The sequence below is a fragment of the Scardinius erythrophthalmus genome (assembly GCF_964197995.2).
Source record: "Scardinius erythrophthalmus genome assembly, chromosome: 1".
NCBI lineage: Eukaryota > Metazoa > Chordata > Actinopteri > Cypriniformes > Leuciscidae > Scardinius > Scardinius erythrophthalmus.
Window position 1 is genome coordinate 50148928 of NC_138221.1, and position 19762 is coordinate 50168689.

At 37.9% G+C, this 19762-nt stretch overlaps 1 protein-coding gene across 1 annotated transcript in view; it reads right to left on the reverse strand.

The window, feature by feature from the left end:
• Positions 1-2624: 2624 nt before the first annotated feature.
• cavin1a (caveolae associated protein 1a) overlaps positions 2625-19762 on the reverse strand; it is a 21422-nt gene continuing 4284 nt past the window's right edge. Inside the window, exon 2 of the mRNA XM_081379448.1 lies at positions 2625-5273. Coding sequence (XP_081235574.1) covers positions 4512-5273 — 762 coding nt within the window. The 3' untranslated portion in view covers positions 2625-4511. The remainder of the gene's footprint in view (positions 5274-19762) is intronic.

Here is a 19762-nt window from a genome sequence, read left to right on the forward strand (position 1 = left end):
AAAAGAGCTTCGTGCAGAGTCCGTTTACTACGGTGGCCGAGAAGGGTCACAACACATACAAACGCCACAACTTCAGAAAACACCTCCAAATTCAGAAAACACATACAAACGTCGCCACAACAACTACATATTCAGAGAACAACTTTGTCGATTTCACATCACGTACGCTGCAAATATTCACAGCACGAGCAAATAGGGAAGGAAACTGCAAAGACACAACGGAAATGTTTCCAGGGGGGCCATAATCAGTGACAGACCCGCATCCATCCGGTTGTCTTAATATGTTGAAAACACACAAAACCACTTCGGTATCAGAGCACATCGACAAGTCTGTCATAATAAAAGAGAAACACTTACCTCTTGTAGCCATAGACAACGAAAGCGCACATTCAGATAGCGCGAAGACAACCGGATGGATGCGGGTCCGTCACTGATTGGCTCCCCTGATTGGCTCTCTCTCTGCTTGTTCTTATGCGCCCTGTCCGCTGATCTAAATAATTCGTTGTTACGACGACAAAAGGCTGATTTATACTTCTGCGTCGGACCTACGCCAGAGCCTCTACGCTGTAGGCAACGCGTTGGTTTTCATTTATACTTTTGCGTCGTTGTCCGCGTTCACGCGCGCAGAGGGAGCATGTGAAACCCGAGGGAGCGGTCCTAGCAGACCAATCACAGCGCTTGCGTCCGCGTAGAGTTGACGCGTTGTTAAGCCTGTTTTATACTTCTGCGTCGAACTGCCGCCGTAGCTACGTCGTAGGCTGTGTGTAGCGCGCGTACCCTACGGCGTACCCTGACGTGCACCTCTCCAAAAATGTAACAACGCGTCAATTCTACGCGGACACAAGCGCGGTGATTGGTCTGCCAGAACCCCTCCCTCGGGGTTTCACATGCTCCCTAGGTGCGCGTCAACGCGGACAACGACACAAAAGTATAAATTAAAACCAACACGTTGCCTACGGCGTATAGGCTCCGGCGTAGGTCCGACGCAGAAGTATAATGAGGCCTTTATATTTTTGGAGAGGTGCACGTCAGGGTACGCTGAAAGGTAGCCTACGCGCTACACACAGCCTACGACGTAGCTACGGCGTAAGTTCGACGCAAAAGTATAAATTGGGCTTTATTTGTTCCCTCGTTTTAATAAATCTTGGACACGTTGAACTAATTCCCTCCCTCATTTTGATTTAACGAATTACAACGTGGCCACAATTTAGTAAAACGAGGGAACAAATTAATATAACGTGCTGAGGTATTATTAATTCGTGGCCACGAAACAATATTCAACTGAATATTCACCAATTCACAAAAAATAATAGCATTCACTATTTAATAAATTGTATCAAATTGTTTTTCTTACCTGTGAAGATAGCTCTTCAGTGAAGGCCGACTACTGTTCTTTTTTCAAAGTAGGCTAGCTTTTTATTCCTTTTGCAAAGAAATTGCCGTTTTTTTAAGCAGGAAAAATTTCCGACTTTAAACAAATACCCATTTAAATGCTTAGGATATTTGCGTTGTGAGAATGTAAAGGGAGACTTTAGGTTTAAAAACTGTGTCTCGTTAGGCCAGTGGTTCTCAACTCCAGTCCTCGGGACCCGTTGCTCTGCACATTTTGTATGTCTCTCTTATCTGACACACTCAGTTCAGTTCATGGAGTCTCTCCTAATGAGCTGATGATCTGGTTCAGGTGTGTTAAATAAGGGAGACAAACTAAATGTGCAGAGCAGCGGGTCCTCACGTGTGAGCTCACTAGGGAATGCCAATATGGTGGCGCGGTGGCGTCACTTTTCATGACGTCATGAGCTAGATCAGTGGAATTGACCGTTCGCAAAGACCTGCCCCCTAGTTACTGTTGCTATGTCCGACAAGCCCATAGACTGTAAAAAATAGGACAAGCCACGCCGCTCTCACGCCACACCATGTTCTCATGCAGTGAAAAATACATTGCGGAGCAGAGAGGACACTGACAAGAGCCTCAGTTAAAGCTGCTCATGAACCGATCCTCTCTTCCTTCTAGTTCATTTATAGCATTAAATAAACATGAATGAACATAAGAAGAAATGTTGTTTTAACCGCGGAAAGACGTCTGTCGCCACCTACTGGTGTAACGATGTAATTCATACAATCTTTATTTGAAATGTCAAGTTACATTTAAAAGGTAATTCGCTCTATTTTCACTACACACCGTTTTTCAAGTTCAACTCTCCTGACTGCTTTGTCGGACAAAATTGGCGGATTCAGCGGATGGCGGGTTATGATTGGTCAGAACGCCTATCAATCAAACTCTTTTGCTGTCTTCATGTCCAATATTTGCACATACATGTTCATGTATTTTTCAAAGTCCTAACACCGAATTGAAAAGAAAATGTTCTCATGACACTGCAGATTACTTGCTGGTACAGCTTGATATTGTTGTGTGTGCAGTATCTGTACTGAACTATCAGTCAGTAGGCCTAGCCTGTGTCTGTTTTACCACTAAGTCCCTTTCATAGTCTTTGTTCACCATCATTTTCAATGCAGCTTTTCACTACTGCTCACCAGAGCAACATCACAGCAATGATGCAGTGTGCAGCTGCTGCTCACTCTCTGATAACTGTACATAGCTTGGTAGGGACAGAGAATGAAAAAAAGAGAGTGAAAAGATGGACACTTTTATTTGTTTATTAAAAGCAACCTACACCCAATCCATTTATACAGCCACACAATCTCACAAGGACAACACTAGAGCCAATAAGTAGCTTCATTCAGACCATCACACCTTGAAAACTACTGCCCATATGTGCAATGAACACTGCAATAGCTGTGTATTTTCATAACAAGATCATAAATAGCATGATACAAAATGCGAGCTTTCAGTGTATTGTTTGTAAAAATTTGACTATTTATGCGATAATGTGGGTTGATTATCTGACATGAAGGCACTTATGAAAGTGACTGATCTGAATATTCAAATATTGAATAGAAATATGATATATTTCAATTTACTTCAGTGAGCTGAATTACACAGTTACTTGGATAGATTATATCAGTTTACTTTTTTCCAGTAACCCATATCGATAACCTTTTCCATAAGCTACGGTTTACCTAATACTGTATTTGTGTGTACATTTATATGAAAGACAAACAACAAATCTTGCTTTAAGCATGTTAAAGGTTATATGTACAAACAAGGTAAACAGTCAAATTATTTCACCTCAGAATAAATAAAACTGAATTCTCAAAAGCAACATTTTCAGAGACTTAAATTCTGCTTGATTTTACAGGGTTCTAAGAGCTTCTACTGACATTTACTATTATTATTTAGTAAATTATGCCATCTCAAGATGCAGGTCTCAAATGCAGCAACTACAAGTCTTTTACATTTAAGTCTGAATTAGAGAGTGAAGCATTTCATTACCCTCGGTTTCACAGACAAGGCTTAAACTAGTCCCAGACTAAAATGCATGTTTGAGCTGATTTGCACTGACAGATCTCAAAATAGTCAGTGCCATTGTTTTGCCTCAAGATGCACACCAGTAATGTTTTTTCTAAGGTAAGTTTATGTGAATGTCCTAATTGAACTAAGGCCTAATCCTGCCTTAATCTAAGCTTTGTCTGTGAAACCGGGCCTTGAAGTTTGGATCATTAACGTCAGTGGCCAGACCACAAAACTCACCATAGTTCTTAATCTAAGTGATAAATAAAATCTTCAGTTTCAAAAGACAAAAAGTTAGTCGTCAGTTTATATTTGCAGTACTTTCTTTCCTTTTTTTTTTTTTTTACATTTAGTATGATTAGACTATCTTATAATTCACTTTCCCTCAAAACAATATTTCCATTTGACAACAGCTCTCTAGCACCTCAAAGTTTTCACTTCCAATTGCTTCCAACATTTAATTCACGGCATTAAAGGCCAAAGCCCAGACATTCAACAAGACGCATTGGGCCTGCTAATAATTTATACTGTTGAAATCAGCAGCCGTCACATCACATGATATTGAACACAGGGTGTTCATGAAATATAGGCACTTCAATATAAACATAATTGGCTGCAACCGGGTAGCCTTGATAACAAATGAATAAGTTAATAACATCTAAATGCCATGAGAGTGTTTATGAAAATATTCTTCCGGAGCACAAACCTCCTAACATCCACATTTTCAGAAAATACTATAACATTCAGTTGTTTTGAAGATTTTAAATGTACATTTCAGTCAGTGATCAAATTAAAAATTATGTTAACTTTAAATTTTTCCACACAATAAAAAGTGATCATTAGTCAATTTTAAAAACGGACAATTAATGAAAACAAAATAATAATAATAAAAAAATAAGCAACCTTTGGGTTGAGGAGATACCAAGAAATAAAGCAAACCAAATGTTCATCAAAAGGTCGAGGCGACTCCACATTCATTTGCTCTTTAATCCTCCATCAAGCACATCTCAGTTCCCTACATCCCATCATCCTTATTTATCTCCAAACTTCCACACTCTTTTCCCCCCGTGTTGAACTTTTTCCAGGGCTTAACATACTGGACTTACTGGCCGGCCTTCTCCCTTGGCCTCACCGTCTCCTGGAACACCAGCCGTGAGTGATCAGCTGCCTCTAGCAAGGCTTCCATCTCTGGGCTGTCAATACTGACCAGTTCACCTTCCTCCACCTTTGACACTAGGCCTCCTTCCTGCACCACAAGCTCCTCCTGGAGCTCTTCTTCCTGCTCCTCCTCTTCCTCTTCCTCTTCCTCTTCCTCTTCCTCAGGCTCGGGTGTCGGTTCAGTCGCACCCCCACGGACCTTCTTGACGTGGAAGGTGAAGGGCGGCACACGGTAGGTGGTTGATTTGGAGCGGGCGTAGACAGTGTGGTCGGGTGTCAGTGTCTTCTTCATCTTCTCTCTGGAGCTACGGATCTTATTGCGGCGCTGGGTGTTAGGGGTCATCTTTGTTCCCAACTTATCCATCTTCTTGCTCAGGCTCTTCTTGGTCTTCTCAAGGTTCTCTCGGGTTCTCAGACGTGTTTTCTCCAGGTTCTCTTTCGTTCTCTGTCGGGTTTTTTCCAGGTTCTCCTTGGTCTTCTGCCTGGTCTTCTCCATCTGCTCCTTGCTGAAGGCCTTCTTCAGCTCGTCCATCTTCTGGAGGCCGCTGCGCTTGATGCGCTCAGCACGAGATTCCTCAATGATCTCCTCAACCTCCACTTCCTCTTCGGAGCCGTGTTCTTCCTCGCCTCCTTCATTCAGCACCTGCTCTCCTTCCTCTTCTGCAGCCACTGGCTTCTTAGAGACCTTCACAGGTTTCACCTTGTCCTGAGAGAAGAGGTGAGAAATGTTTAGATTAGATTAGACAAATCAGAATATTCTTGAACTTCTAGATCTGAACATAAGCAGTTGATATTGAAGTGGGCATGAAAAGCACCATTTTATATGAAGTGAATCACAGAGCTGATCATTTTCACTTTCAGTATGACTAATGGGAACTGAATATAAAGCTAGTGTGTGCAAATATACATGTTTCATAATAGTGTACTCAGCCAGCAGGCTTTTTTCCTGTCCACAATGCTTAGGGATTTTGCGACACTTTTTAACAATGGTTGTTAACAATAAAAAAAACTGTTGTTTTGTTATTTGACTGGTGTAGAATACATGTAGTCCTATATTACCTTGTATGCATGTATTGACATGGGATTATATTATTTAGTGAAACAATTTGAACCCAAATCAATATTTTAAGTCCATGTATCCGCTGACTATACACAATCCCTATTCTGACTTAAATTTGAACACTGAATTTCTTATGAGAAACTAATCATCGGCTTAATAATTGTATTTAGGCTTCAACCAGTTGGACTTCTTTCGTCTCAAGACTTATAATAGCTCTATATTGTCACCCCTAAGCCTGTTCTTCACATGTTCGCATTGAGTCATTCAGTCCTCATTTGTCTCATGCAGATAGACCAACATTTAGAATTCAGGACATGCTATGACTTGTCTAAGTGCTGGGAGTGATAATCATTATGATTACATGGGTGAAGGAGCTTTTTAGTTAGATAATGGACTGATTTTTATGCATCAAGGATGAGAAGTTGTCAATGAGATTCATTTGAACTGTGGGCCATTACTAAAATGATACTGAGCCTAAAGACGACAAGTGCAGCACTCCCTCTATAGGGCACTGGAAATGCAGTGGTTTATGCATGTAAATTAAGAAATACGTTTTAAAGCAAATGTGTTACAATGTTTGTTTGGTTTCAATTTCGTTATAAGGCATGTATATTTTTAACAATGTATAAATTAATATATACATAATGCATACATAGTTCTATTATTTGAAACAAAAATTTGTTTGAAATGAGAAAAAGTATATATACAGTATATATATATATATATATATATATATATATATATATATATATATATATATATATATATATATATATAATTATTTATTTATTTTTTACAAATTTAGCTTGGTTGAGTGCTGTCAATTGATTAAAAAAAAGACTAATTAATCACACTTTTTTCTTTAACCCTTAAACGCATACCTCGGGTCTTTAGTGACCTGGGACATCATGCACTATCCTCCTCCTCGTTAATTTTTTAAAGTAAGACATCAACCTTCTTAGTATTCTTCAATCAATTCATTATAAACAATATAACATGAAAGAAATAATACATTTTTTGTAAAAAACAATTATAGGGTCGACCTGAGGTGTGTAACAGTGTTCATATTGAATTTAATTTTGAATATCTAAATTAATGTAGAAACAACAAAAATATGGTATATTTTAAATAGTTGTTTAGTAGCATCTTTTTACTATATGAATGAATGGCATCATCACTGATACCATCTTGTGTGTATATATATTATATATTATTTATTCATTTAAGACAAATGCAACTCTTTGTTATTGTGTGGCTTAATTGTCTGCTGTGATACTTTTAAACTCATGTAGGCCTAGTCGTAGTGCATAGCACAGGATCACCTAAGAAGCAAAGTACCAAAGTCCTCTGAAGGACTGAATAAATAAAAAGTTCAGTACTTTATTTCAGTCTTTCTTGCACATTCAACTAGGACTGTTTAAGTAACCCAAGACAATCATGGGATTTGTCATCAAAATAGAATCCCAGAATTTTCCTACAACTGCTTGCAAATAAATAAAAAAACTCAATCAAGAACAAGAACAAGCACGCGCACGCGCACACACACACACACACACGCACGCACTCACACACAAAGCCATCTAACATTTGAGTGAGACAAGAAAACATATCTTAACCACAAACATCATTAAATGGGGATGTCAGTGGATACATGAACAGGTCAACAAAACAACTAAACAAAACATGAAGAAGCGAAAAGATATTTCAGTAGCCTACTTGGGGCAAAAAATATATAATCCCACAACAAAGTGAACCGAATGTGTTCTACCCATAAAAAGATGCTAAGCATATTGACACGGTCCCAACTCTCCATTCAGATTGTAAGTTGTCATATAATGTTATAAAGCATATGCTATTTGAAAGAGTTTTAACATGGCAGAATCTAGTATAACACACCCTCTGGTGGTCTAAAAAAGAATTGATGCTTTGTGTTTTGTTTAAGCCTAAACTAAAGTGGATCCAGGAGAGTTGCATAAAAACAGGACTCTCTGGATCCCCTGCAGTTTCCGAATAAATATTCTATTATACCTGAATCTGTTTTTCAACCTCTAGCCCTGTGCCAATGGAAATCCTCATAAACTTGCACGTGTCTCCTTATTGTGGAGGCTGAAGATGTGTGTGCGCTTATTTTAGTCTGGCCTTTCCTCATTCCCTGAACAGTGCTCATTCATACACTCCATAACCATCCATCACTACATATCCTGCATCATAACAAGTAAATACTGATGCTGTGCCCCCGGATCCACTGACTGACTCACTGGATACTCAGAGACAAGAGCTGGACGGAAGATCTGTAGATATTGTGCTATGTGAGAGAGACACCTAATAAACATCCAAAAGGAAATGCACAGTCTTAGATGAGAGCTTTACTTGACTCTGGTGACGCCTTCAATCTGAGTTTAGCTACTGTTTGTCTCACAGTCATTTGCAATGTCAAAACAAACCATTTCTGTTTTTTGCTATCCAAAAAAAATTGTCCTCATGCGAACCCCAGTTCGATAAACAGCCTAAATTTCCAGCACAAGCCAGAATGTAGAGGACCAGAGATGTTACACAATACTCAATCCAAACAGCCAAAGCCAACAGAGAGAGCTCAGTGTCAACACACAGAGAACAAGTGAGAATATATGGAAAAACTGGGGAGGAAATCACATAACTGGAAAGCCTTTTTTCCCCATAACAGTTTGCCTGACCACAACAAATTCCAGTAACATGCTGGCGAGTAATTCAGATTTTTTTAAAGGGAATACCGAATGAATGTATAGTCTGCATGTCCTCCGTATTAGAAAGGTCAAGATCCACCCGTAAACAGGAAAGTAAATTATAAAGTAAATTGTGTTTTCAACACTGACTATAAAATCTGACAATTTTGCTTATTGTACACTTGCAATTAAAGTACTGGTAAAACACCTGAACCAGAATATATATATATATATATATATATATATATATATATATATATATATATATATATATATATATATATATATACACACACACACAGTACTGTGCAAAAGTCTTAGGCATGTTAATATCTCCCCCCCCTTAGGCCTACATTAACATGCCTAAGACTTTTGCACAGTACTGTGTATATATATACAGTGAGGAAAATAAGTATTTGAACACCCTGCTATTTTGCAAGTTCTCCCACTTGGAAATCATGGAGGGGTCTGACATTGTCATCGTAGGTGCATGTCCACTGTGAGAGACATAATCTAAAAAAAAAAAATCCAGAAATCACAATATATGATTTTTTAACTATTTATTTGTATGATACAGCTGCAAATAAGTATTTGAACACCTGTCTATCAGCTAGAATTCTGACCCTCAAAGACCTGTTAGTCTGCTTTTAAAATGTCCACCTCCACTCCATTTATTATCCTAAATTAGATACACCTGTTTGAGGTCGTTAGCTGCATAAAGACACCTGTCCACCCCATACAATCAGTAAGAATCCAACTACAAACATGGCCAAGACCAAAGAGCTGTCCAAAGACACTAGAGACAAAATTGTACACATCCACAAGGCTGGAAAGGGCTACGGGGAAATTGCCAAGCAGCTTGGTGAAAAAAGGTCCACTGTTGGAGCAATCATTAGAAAATGGAAGAAGCTAAACATGACTGTCAATCTCCCTCGGACTGGGGCTCCATGCAAGATCTCACCTCGTGGGGTCTCAATGATCCTAAGAAAGGTGAGAAATCAGCCCAGAACTACACGGGAGGAGCTGGTCAATGACCTGAAAAGATCTGGGACCACCGTTTCCAAGGTTACTGTTGTTAATCAGGGTTTCCCCAGGTTTTTTTAAGACCTTTTTAAGACCACTTTAATGAAAATTAAGACCTACATCGCACCCATTATGCAGTCGTAAAACACCAGATCAAATCCCAATAATGACTATTACTAACAAATGTTTTAATTAAAAATACATTTATTATAAAAAAAAACTCATTCAACAACACACTGCAAAGTGATGTTTTTGGTAAATATCAAACATTCATAACAATAAACAGATAAACTAACTTTTCAAATCATCTTAGTAAAGTTTCTCAGCATTCAAATTGCTTCAACCATTGCTTCAGAGGGGTAGACAGATAGATAAGAGAGATATAGATAGTAGGGGTGTAACGTATCACAAAATTCACGGTTCGGTTCAAAACGATACACTTGTGTCACGGTTTGGTACGTTTTCGATACAGCAAAAAGAAATAAATGCCAGAGAATTTTTTTTTTATTATTATTATTTTATTTATAAAAACTAACACACTTTGACCAATGATGGAGCTATAATAGACTCTTCTTAGGAGCATAAACAAAACAGCTCCTTGGAAAAAAATGAAATGTAGCCTAATATTGTAGTAGTTATAAATAAAGGTATATTTTTAGTTCAGATTAACATTTGAGGGCAGCAATTGTATTCATAATGTCAAAATAAAACCGACGTAATGTTACTTGAAAGCATTATTGCCTACTATTCCTGCCAAACTTCCATGGTTGCAGTTAGTGTTACCACAGTAAATCCATAGTGAATGTTGCTGATCTGTGGACTTTGGATAGTTCATTCATGGCACAATGTTTCTTCCTGGCTTCCACGTCAGCGCTGTTTGATCCGTTAATAACGGAGAAATGTGAATGTTTCTCACTAGATCTCACAGCGATGTTATTACTTCTGGGTCGAATTCAAAAGATTTATTTACTGGATCTCTTATTAGCGCTGTGTAACAGTGTCGCTTGATCAAGATCGCTCGCGCTGCACTGGTCCAAACTGATAAACGGTCCTTCAACCACACAATAACGAGAAGCCCAGTTTCGTTCCGCTTACATTACGTTTGCACATTTGATGTTGGACAATGTTGTGGTCGCGCCGGCGTTTCTTACATTATGAGCGCGCTTGCCACGCGCAACGCGCCTACATTTGAAATAATTAAATTTTGGTCGGCAGGAAAAATGGTCCAACGAACCGTTTGGTTTGAAAATGCGTACACCGAACCGAACGACACTTCCCCATGATGTCTCTCCTCTCGACTGATTGATTAGAATGTTGATCCATTGCCGCCGGCGCGAAAACCCAAACTACTGTTTGTGCATACTAGAAATTAGACGTTCTCTGACGTTACGCTAAACCCTGTTGAATTTTCACGTTGTTGTTGTTTTTTCCCCCATTTCACCTTGCGTTTGCAGCCAGGTTGACTTTGAATTAATAGGCTAGTATAATGAAATTTAAGACCTTCATTTAAAAAATTAAGACTTGGACAACGGAATTTAAGACTTTTTAAGGCCTTAATTTAGGAACATGCCATTTAAGACCTTTTTAAGACTTTTAAGACCCCGCGGCTACCCTGGTAATACACTAAGACGTCATGGTTTGAAATCATGCATGGCACGGAAGGTTCCCCTGCTTAAACCAGCACATGTCAAGGCCCGTCTTAAGTTTGCCAATGACCATTTGGATGATCCAGAGGAGTCATGGGAGAAAGTCATGTGGTCAGATGAGACCAAAATAGAACTTTTTGGTCATAATTCCACTAAACGTGTTTGGAGGAAGAAGAATGATGATTACCATCCCAAGAACACCATCCCTACTGTGAAGCATGGGGGTGGTAGCATCATGCTTTGGGGGTGTTTTTCTGCACATGGGACAGGGCGACTGCACTGTATTAAGGAGAGGATGACCGGGGCCATGTATTGCGAGATTTTGGGGAACAACCTCCTTCCCTCAGTTAGAGCATTGAAGATGGGTCGAGGCTGGGTCTTCCAACATGACAATGACCCGAAGCACACAGCCAGGATAACCAAGGAGTGGCTCTGTAAGAAGCATATCAAGGTTCTGGCGTGGCCTAGCCAGTCTCCAGACCTAAACCCAATAGAGAATCTTTGGAGGGAGCTCAAACTCCGTGTTTCTCAGCGACAGCCCAGAAACCTGACTGATCTAGAGAAGATCTGTGTGGAGGAGTGGGCCAAAATCCCTCCTGCAGTGTGTGCAAACCTGGTGAAAAACTACAGGAAACGTTTGACCTCTGTAATTGCAAACAAAGGCTACTGTACCAAATATTAACATTGATTTTCTCAGGTGTTCAAATACTTATTTGCAGCTGTATCATACAAATAAATAGTTAAAAAAATCATACATTGTGATTTCGGGATTTTTTTTTTTTTTTTTTTTTTGATTATGTCTCTCACAGTGGACATGCACCTATGATGACAATTTCAGACCCCTCCATGATTTCCAAGTGGGAGAACTTGCAAAATAGCAGGGTGTTCAAATACTTCTTTTCCTCACTGTATATATAATTTTTTTTTTTCTTTTAAAGGTCCCATGACATGGATTATTTTATTATTTTATAATGTTTCCTGGGGTGCCCTTATAATGTTAGTATATTTTTAAGATAAAAAAAAAAAAATCCTAGCCTGATTTTAGCCTCTGATTTGAAGGGTGTTCAAACAGACAACAAACAGTCTGTTATGAGACTTAAGTGTAAACGCCCACTGCTGTGATTGGCTGTGAGACTTCAGTGTAAACACTCACTGCTGTGATTGGCTGTGAGACTTTAGTGTAAACACCCACTGCTGTGATTGGCTGATATGCTTGCATATGAAATAGCTAGCATTACATGTGGAACTCTCTCGAATACTTTCACTATTACAGCTATTATACGTTTTTACTATTACAGCTATCGAGATTAACGAATCTTGAGAAGTTTTTTAAGTATTTAGATCTATTCCCATCACATAAAAGGTTGCAGTGATGAGCATTGAGCAGATGACAGCCTGTTGATCACGTGAATAAAGATGTTATCATTGCAATGCAGTTTTTGCACTCTCACTAATGATTTCACCAATGCAAACATGAGCTAAGTACACTAAGAGCTTCGTTGTGCAGCGTAACAGCGTCATTGTTTTTATAACGAGTTTTGGCAAGTGTCCGTATAAACTCGCGCTGTGTGATTGACAGCTTGGGCGATTGGAAAGGGATTGCTCTTTGATCGCTTTCTGTATATATTTTAATCACAGTTTAAATAAGATTATTTTCATCCTACCAAGGGAAACGATGTGAAGTTGATATTTTTGTCACTGGCTTGATTTACTGATGCATAAACAGTATTGAACGACTTTGAGAGATAGATTATCTGTCTGAACTTGAACAATTATGCATCAGAAATTCACATAACCCACTGGTTCTTCAGAGGCTCGGATGAAGGAATAAAAAAAATACTTTTGTGTTCATTTGTACATCCAAACACTGAGCAGCTGCCATGCTTCGCTCGTTTGCAAGCCATGATGTCTCTCGAGGAAAAAACAATATCGTGCTCGTGCAGCTCAATTTCTCATGGGCGGGCCAAATTCTCTTTGCGGGCAAAGAAGAGAAAGGGGAGGTGACCTTTCCCCTTATGACGACATAAAGGGAAGATTCTAGATTCGCCCGTTTGAGCTTTCATTTTCTCAAAAATACCCAGGGCTTGTTTTACACCTATTAAAATGTCTAGCCATCAGGTCATGGGACCTTTAATGTATTATTAAACACTTATCAAATCAGTATATTTATAAAGCAGTGATTATTTTCATAGCACCATGTTTTTAACTGCTAAATTCCATAAAACTGAGCTCGTATTAAACTGTGAATGTTAAAATAATTACAGTGCAGAAAAGAACTGTTGGCAGAGATTAATTGACAATTGTCATGACTTCTCTCATACAACAGACTCCAAACAAAGTTCTCAACAAAAAGATTATTAACATTGATTATATGATGAACTGAGCAGTAAATTCAGGAAACCAAGGCATCTTCTCATTGATTTCTATTCAAACGTACGTTCTACCATCCTAAGATGGCAGAGCCGTTGATGAAATGCAGCATCTATCTCTCTTGGCTGAGCAAGCACCATTTAATGCACCAAACCATTGTCAGAATAACTGTTCATTTCTTACCAAAAAGAAATATGAAAGTGCATATTATCTTCATTATAATAAGGCCACAAGTCAAATGCTAAAAACCACATTAATGTGTACAGTAAAGTACACTTTCAGAAAGATTCTTGTAAAAAATAAAAAAGAAAAAAAAATTATTGTAAATACAACAATTTTATTCAATCTAAAGTTGAGTTTGTGGGTACAGAGCTAAATCCTGAGCCCAAAATTAACACTTACCAAGCCCCAAATACAAGTAAAATTTGGTGTTGGCGTGTAAATAAAATGTTTGCCAGTTGGTCGTTAACTTGACACATGGTTTAAATATAACTAAGCGCTAACGGGACGCTAGCCGTTTTTTTTTTTTTTTTTTGCCTTTTTTTCCTGGCACAAATTTTATTTGAATTAGGTATCATTCAAAAGCTTAAAACTCAAAATTCATCTTGTGAAAACTGTTTTGAAATCGGACATTGCATTACTGTGGATATGGTAGGCCTACTTTAAAACCTAGTGGGCTCCTCCCCCTTGTATTTTATTTTTAACCAAAATGTTTTCTAATCTTGGCAAAACACATATCATTGGAAAGGTCTGAGTTTCAAGGTTCCATATTTGCCCACTGTTTTGTGATAAAAGTGATATTGTGACAGAAATGTATTAGATTGTCACAGGAGATCGCATCAAAAAAAAAAAATTTTTGGGTGTCACCCGGTGGCTATTTTTGGTACAGCACCTAAACAAAATCTCATAGGAACTTTAATATTTGTGATATCAACTTCAAATTTGGAACACAACTTGGTAAGACAATTGGATTTTATTTTATTGCAATCATTAAGTCTGTAGCAAAGCATTCATGAATTACAACCATTGAACCAACCGTCTGAATAGTTAATTTTCATTTCATTTCCATTCATCTTCAAAAAGTGGGGTGACAGTTACGACTAAAACAATATGTGACCAGCAAAATTCCAATATTTTTTTTGTTGTTATATTTTGTCACAGATAAAGCTAGAAGTAACTGCACTATTTCCACTACAAAGCAAGGAAAGTGGCTATTTAATTCCATTGTCTTGCAGTTTCATTGCTGGTTAGAAATATGTAGCCTATGGCCAGTACATTTTCTCAATTCACTCACCATTAGCAACCAAAAAGTTCATTTTGGACTTTGTTTGCAATTATTTAGTGCAGTACAAATACAGTAACCATAAACAGCACATTAATGCTGCTGCCAGTGTGTCTGGTGCTGAATAATACCCTTAAAGCTCTGTGCTAAAAAGAATGTCAACCCACACTGTATATATAAACGGGTCCCTATCCTAACCCCCTAAAAGAGGCAAACAATTACACAGATTATCAGCTATCTGTGGACCAATGCACCATGACAACCGTTACCAAGACAGCGGCAAAAACAGTTGGTGGTTTGCATGACATATCCAGCTAAACAAAATCAGCCGGTGATGGGTTGATAACAGCTGTGTATGTGTGTGATGTTGAAAGGCATGTTAAGGTTGAGACACTGAGCAGCTGTTGAGTTCTGTTGGATTCAGAACAGCAGCTGTACAGCAGAACGCCCACTGAGAACGTGAAACAACCATGAGTTTAGTATGGGTTTCATCATGACAGGTATTATTACAAAAATATCATCTCTCTATCTTGCGTAAGAGTCAAGATCCATGTTTTGTCACTCAGGACACCACATGCACTTGTTTTTCTAGGGGCCAAGACAGCATTAACAAATGAATCCAAAAGTCACAACACCGCTCTATAGGATTCTGTCTCTCATTGGCTGAAGGCTATATTAAACTACTCCGGCTGAAACAGGAGCCAGCGGCTGTTTTCATGCTTCTGTATCTGACAGCTTCATAATGTCAAAAAGATAAAGGCTTTTCACCTAATAACCTCCTTTACCAGCCTGTTTGTACAGATTCATAATACATATATCCTTGCAGACACATTAAATGATCAACAGTTCTACTTGTATTTACAATCACTGCATTTGCTGCCACCATGACACCAGGATTGAGTATAATTGGAATAGAACGATTCCTAATTCAGGTTTATTAAAACTGAAGGGGAGTAATATCTTCAGATTTTAGAAGTGCATTTCGGCTGTGTCTGGCTCAGGCGCTACAGTATCAAGTGTTGCTCCGTCTTCATCTGCAGCCCAGCCCATGCAAGCGATATGAAAGTATGTAGTAATTCCAGGACCTGGGAGAGCACACCTGCCGTTATCATTTCCTGTATATCTCATATATGACATATTATCTAACATGTTAAAAAAATAAAAGTGACCAGTGACCATCTCTTCTGACGGTTAATAAATACACACACACACACACGGGTGGCAACTCATGCCTCATTTATCCTCAGCCCATTCATCAAGCATCACATTCTGGCCTGGACTAACACGCAATACGCATTCTACGTACACACACACGCTCACACTGAACACACACTGCTGTCTGGGTAAATATGATACCCTGAATTCAGTGCAAAAATAGAGCAGAGGCCAACAGTAACGCTGGAGATCACGCAAACCCCTATAAGTCACAACCACACCTCATCATCTCCCGCCTAGCAAACCACTATCCAACAAACACCTCTTAGCATTTAACATTTTCTTACCAGACTGCAATAGAAATGAATGGAAGCTCACCACATAAGATCACGCTTTTGAAAATCTGAATTATTATGCCATAAAAAGCCAAAATTCGGACTTAAAAAGTCACAATTATGACATAGGAAGTCATCATTTAGAATTTTTTTTACGATATCACTGTCTGTGTGCACGAGCAAGTTAATACGACTCAGTTGATGTGTGTCCCAAAAATAGTACGTTTTGACATGCATGTTCACCGCAGGTGCAGAGCTGCAAATGGAAATAACATTTTAAACAATGCAATGAAAATGTCTTTACATGAGGGGCCGGTACTGAGACGACATAGAGGTCAGTGGTCGTATTTTCACCCCCCAAAAAACTAAAAACAACTTAATGGAGTTCTACTTGTGCCTGTAATTACTATTCTGGTACTGACTTACAACATTTCTGAGAATAATGTCAATGTCAGTTCTGAATAAATCAATTAAAATGTCCACTTATTTATACCATGGGAAATATTTAATGTGTGTACCCTCTATCTCAACAGACAGACAGACACACACACACACACACACACACACACACACACACACACACACACACACAGGAGTCCAGTTTTACAGGGGTAATTTATGACCTCAGGGATCTGTGATTAGATATCTGATAAATGCCAGTAGTGTAACCTGCTGCTTGAGTGGACATTCCATCAGGGAAGATTGAAACTTAAACTTCATGAGCAATTAAATCCACACACACACTCAAACATACAAATTAACTCTCACACATATAGACTCATACACTACTGTTCGAAAGTTTGAGGTCAGGAAGATTTTTACTGTTTTTCAAAGTCTCACCGAGACTGCATTTATTTGATCAAAATCCAGTAAAAACTGTAATATTGTGAAATATATCATATCAATTTAAAATAAGCAGGGCCAACAAAAACAAGAAAGAAAGAAAAAAAGTCGCTGTTTGGATAGGATTTAGATGAATCTTGACATATGGCCATGATGTGTCTTCCTACATGAATAATTAAGAAATGAAAAGCTATCAATTAGGGTTAGAAGAACTGTTGCCAAACATATTACATGCTAGAAACATAATAATCACAGCAATAATGATCAAGTCATAGACTCTTAAGGATTTGTCTATTTAAGTTTTGCAACTTTTTTTGGCCGGGCAGTGTATGTTCATTCATGTGATGGCAAAGCGGTCATTTCTCCAGTCTTCAGTGTCACATGATCCTTCAGAAATCATTCTAATATGATGATTTGATGCTAAAGAAACAATGCATTTTATGTTGAAAACAGCTTGCTTGGAAACTGCAATTTTTCTTCATGACACTTTGATGGATAGAAAGTTCAAAAGAACAGCATTTACTTAAATAGAAACCTTTTGTAACATTATAAACATCTTTGATTAATTCAATGCATCCGAAGTATTACTATTATTTTTTTAAATCTTACTGATCCCAAACTTTTAAAAGGTAGTGTATACAGTGTCCATTGTCTGTGATAACAGTGAAAATATTATTTTTTTTTACCCTAGAAATAAATAATATTATTGTAGTAAAACCAATAACAAAAATGTATAAAATTAATAAATTAAATAAGTGTAAATATACATAAAAAAAAATGTAACAGTAAAACACAAGATGCTCTTTGTATCATTTTCATATGTATCATGATCATCAGATTTTAAACTCGTGGAGTTTATGCAATTTGAGCGCATTCTAAATTATATTTGATTTGCAAATTCAATGTCAATTGTTATACGGATAATACAATTTTTATTTTTATTTATTTTATTTTCACCGTACGTACAAGGGCACATTTGCCTAATGGTAAACAAATATGCATATCTACTTATGCATGCATGCAATTATAATATTTGAATATTTACATTAACACTATATTAAATAAAATATGAATAAAAATGAATACGTCTCATGTTTTTCAGCTAATGTGCATTTCTGAGTTTGCTCATGAAAGATACACATGAAGCGTTCTTTGCATGTGATCCATAGATCTTCTCTGATTATCCCTAACAGACCATAATGATCCTCATTATCATCTGCCTGGAGAAATGATGGGAAATAGGGGCACAAGCCAACAGAACACTTTACAAATATACCAATAAATGACCTCACTGACTCCTGTCATCTTCTATCTTTCAGTTAAAAACATTAGAGTGCAGTTACATCACCAGTGTTCCCCGCTCTGGAAGGAAACGACTCGTTAGTGAGGCTAAATGCAGTAACGCTGGTGTAGAGTCAAGTGCTGGAACACACCGAACCTCATCCTGACTACGTTACACTTTAGACGCTTCTGTTTCACTGCAATGATGTCAGATCACTGACTGAAAGCTATAACGACACATTCACTGGCACACAATGACATCTGTGGATTTCAAAGAGTCATTAAACACAATTATATAACGGAAAAATATTTAATACCATCCACTGCACTGTCAATCACACTGCTATGAGGAAACCATTTAGGCGACCATGACTGATATCACGCTAATTTATTGTATTTAATACTGTAAAATGTACTAATTAATATTAAAAGTATTTTATTTAAAATGGTATATTAGCAAATGACTTATTGGATCTCTGACAAAGCTCGTTGCAAATGTCCGGCGGTAGGCCTACTTCTAAAACTGAAAGGTTCTCTGACGGTACGGTAGTGTCATTATGGTATCCTTGCAGACATTACCGAATTCTGCACTATAATTAGAATGTAAGGGAAAGTTTCGAGGGGGATGGGGGTCTCAGAGGGAGTCTCTCTGCGATCCAGCACGCTCTGAACACATTTAATACACAGTCCAGCTTGCTTGCACAAGACTCTCTTCACAGTGAAATGCTTTACCCTACACACTGATCTAGCACTTTAGTAAAACACTAAAGATAGAATCTTTTCACATCTGAAGTGTCTGGTGCTATTTTCGGAGCTTTTAAACAAAATTTTAAAGTAACACTTTCTGTCTCTCTGTCTAGAAGTAACTTTTTAAGTGCATCAACTTATTCTTCTAACCCTACCAGTATATACTCTAATGATACTCTAATGATGAATGTACAGGCCTACTCTACATAGACATGTAGGTGCAACGTTACTTATAATCAGTAGAATGTGTTAAAGAGACCGTCAAAATAAAGTGAAACCAGTATTTCAGCACATAAACATTTGCTAACCTTATTCACTTATTGCTAAAAGAACCTTAGTTCCACAATTTAGATTAGCCAAACACTAAATGTTATGAAATAGCACTGCCAGGATTGGCTATTTAAATTATGGCATGGCCATTCTTTTCCGATCAAACACACATCATGTCTATGTAAATTAGGTTGTGCAGGATTTACTTGGAAACAATTTTACTCAGAAATTGCTAGTAAAAAAAAAAAAAAAAAAAAAAAAAAATGCCAAGCAACACATTGACAGATTGAGATGGATTGAAATACATTTTTCTAGTTAAACATACATAATATTTGTGTTATTTACAATGTGTAAAAATGTACTTGTATTATATATTAGTATTATGCAAATTGAGCAGTTACCTGATTTGACAATTCAAATAATGAAGCTTGCTCTTCCTAGTCAATTCCCCTCATGAGTAAACTAAACATAGAGATGTTCA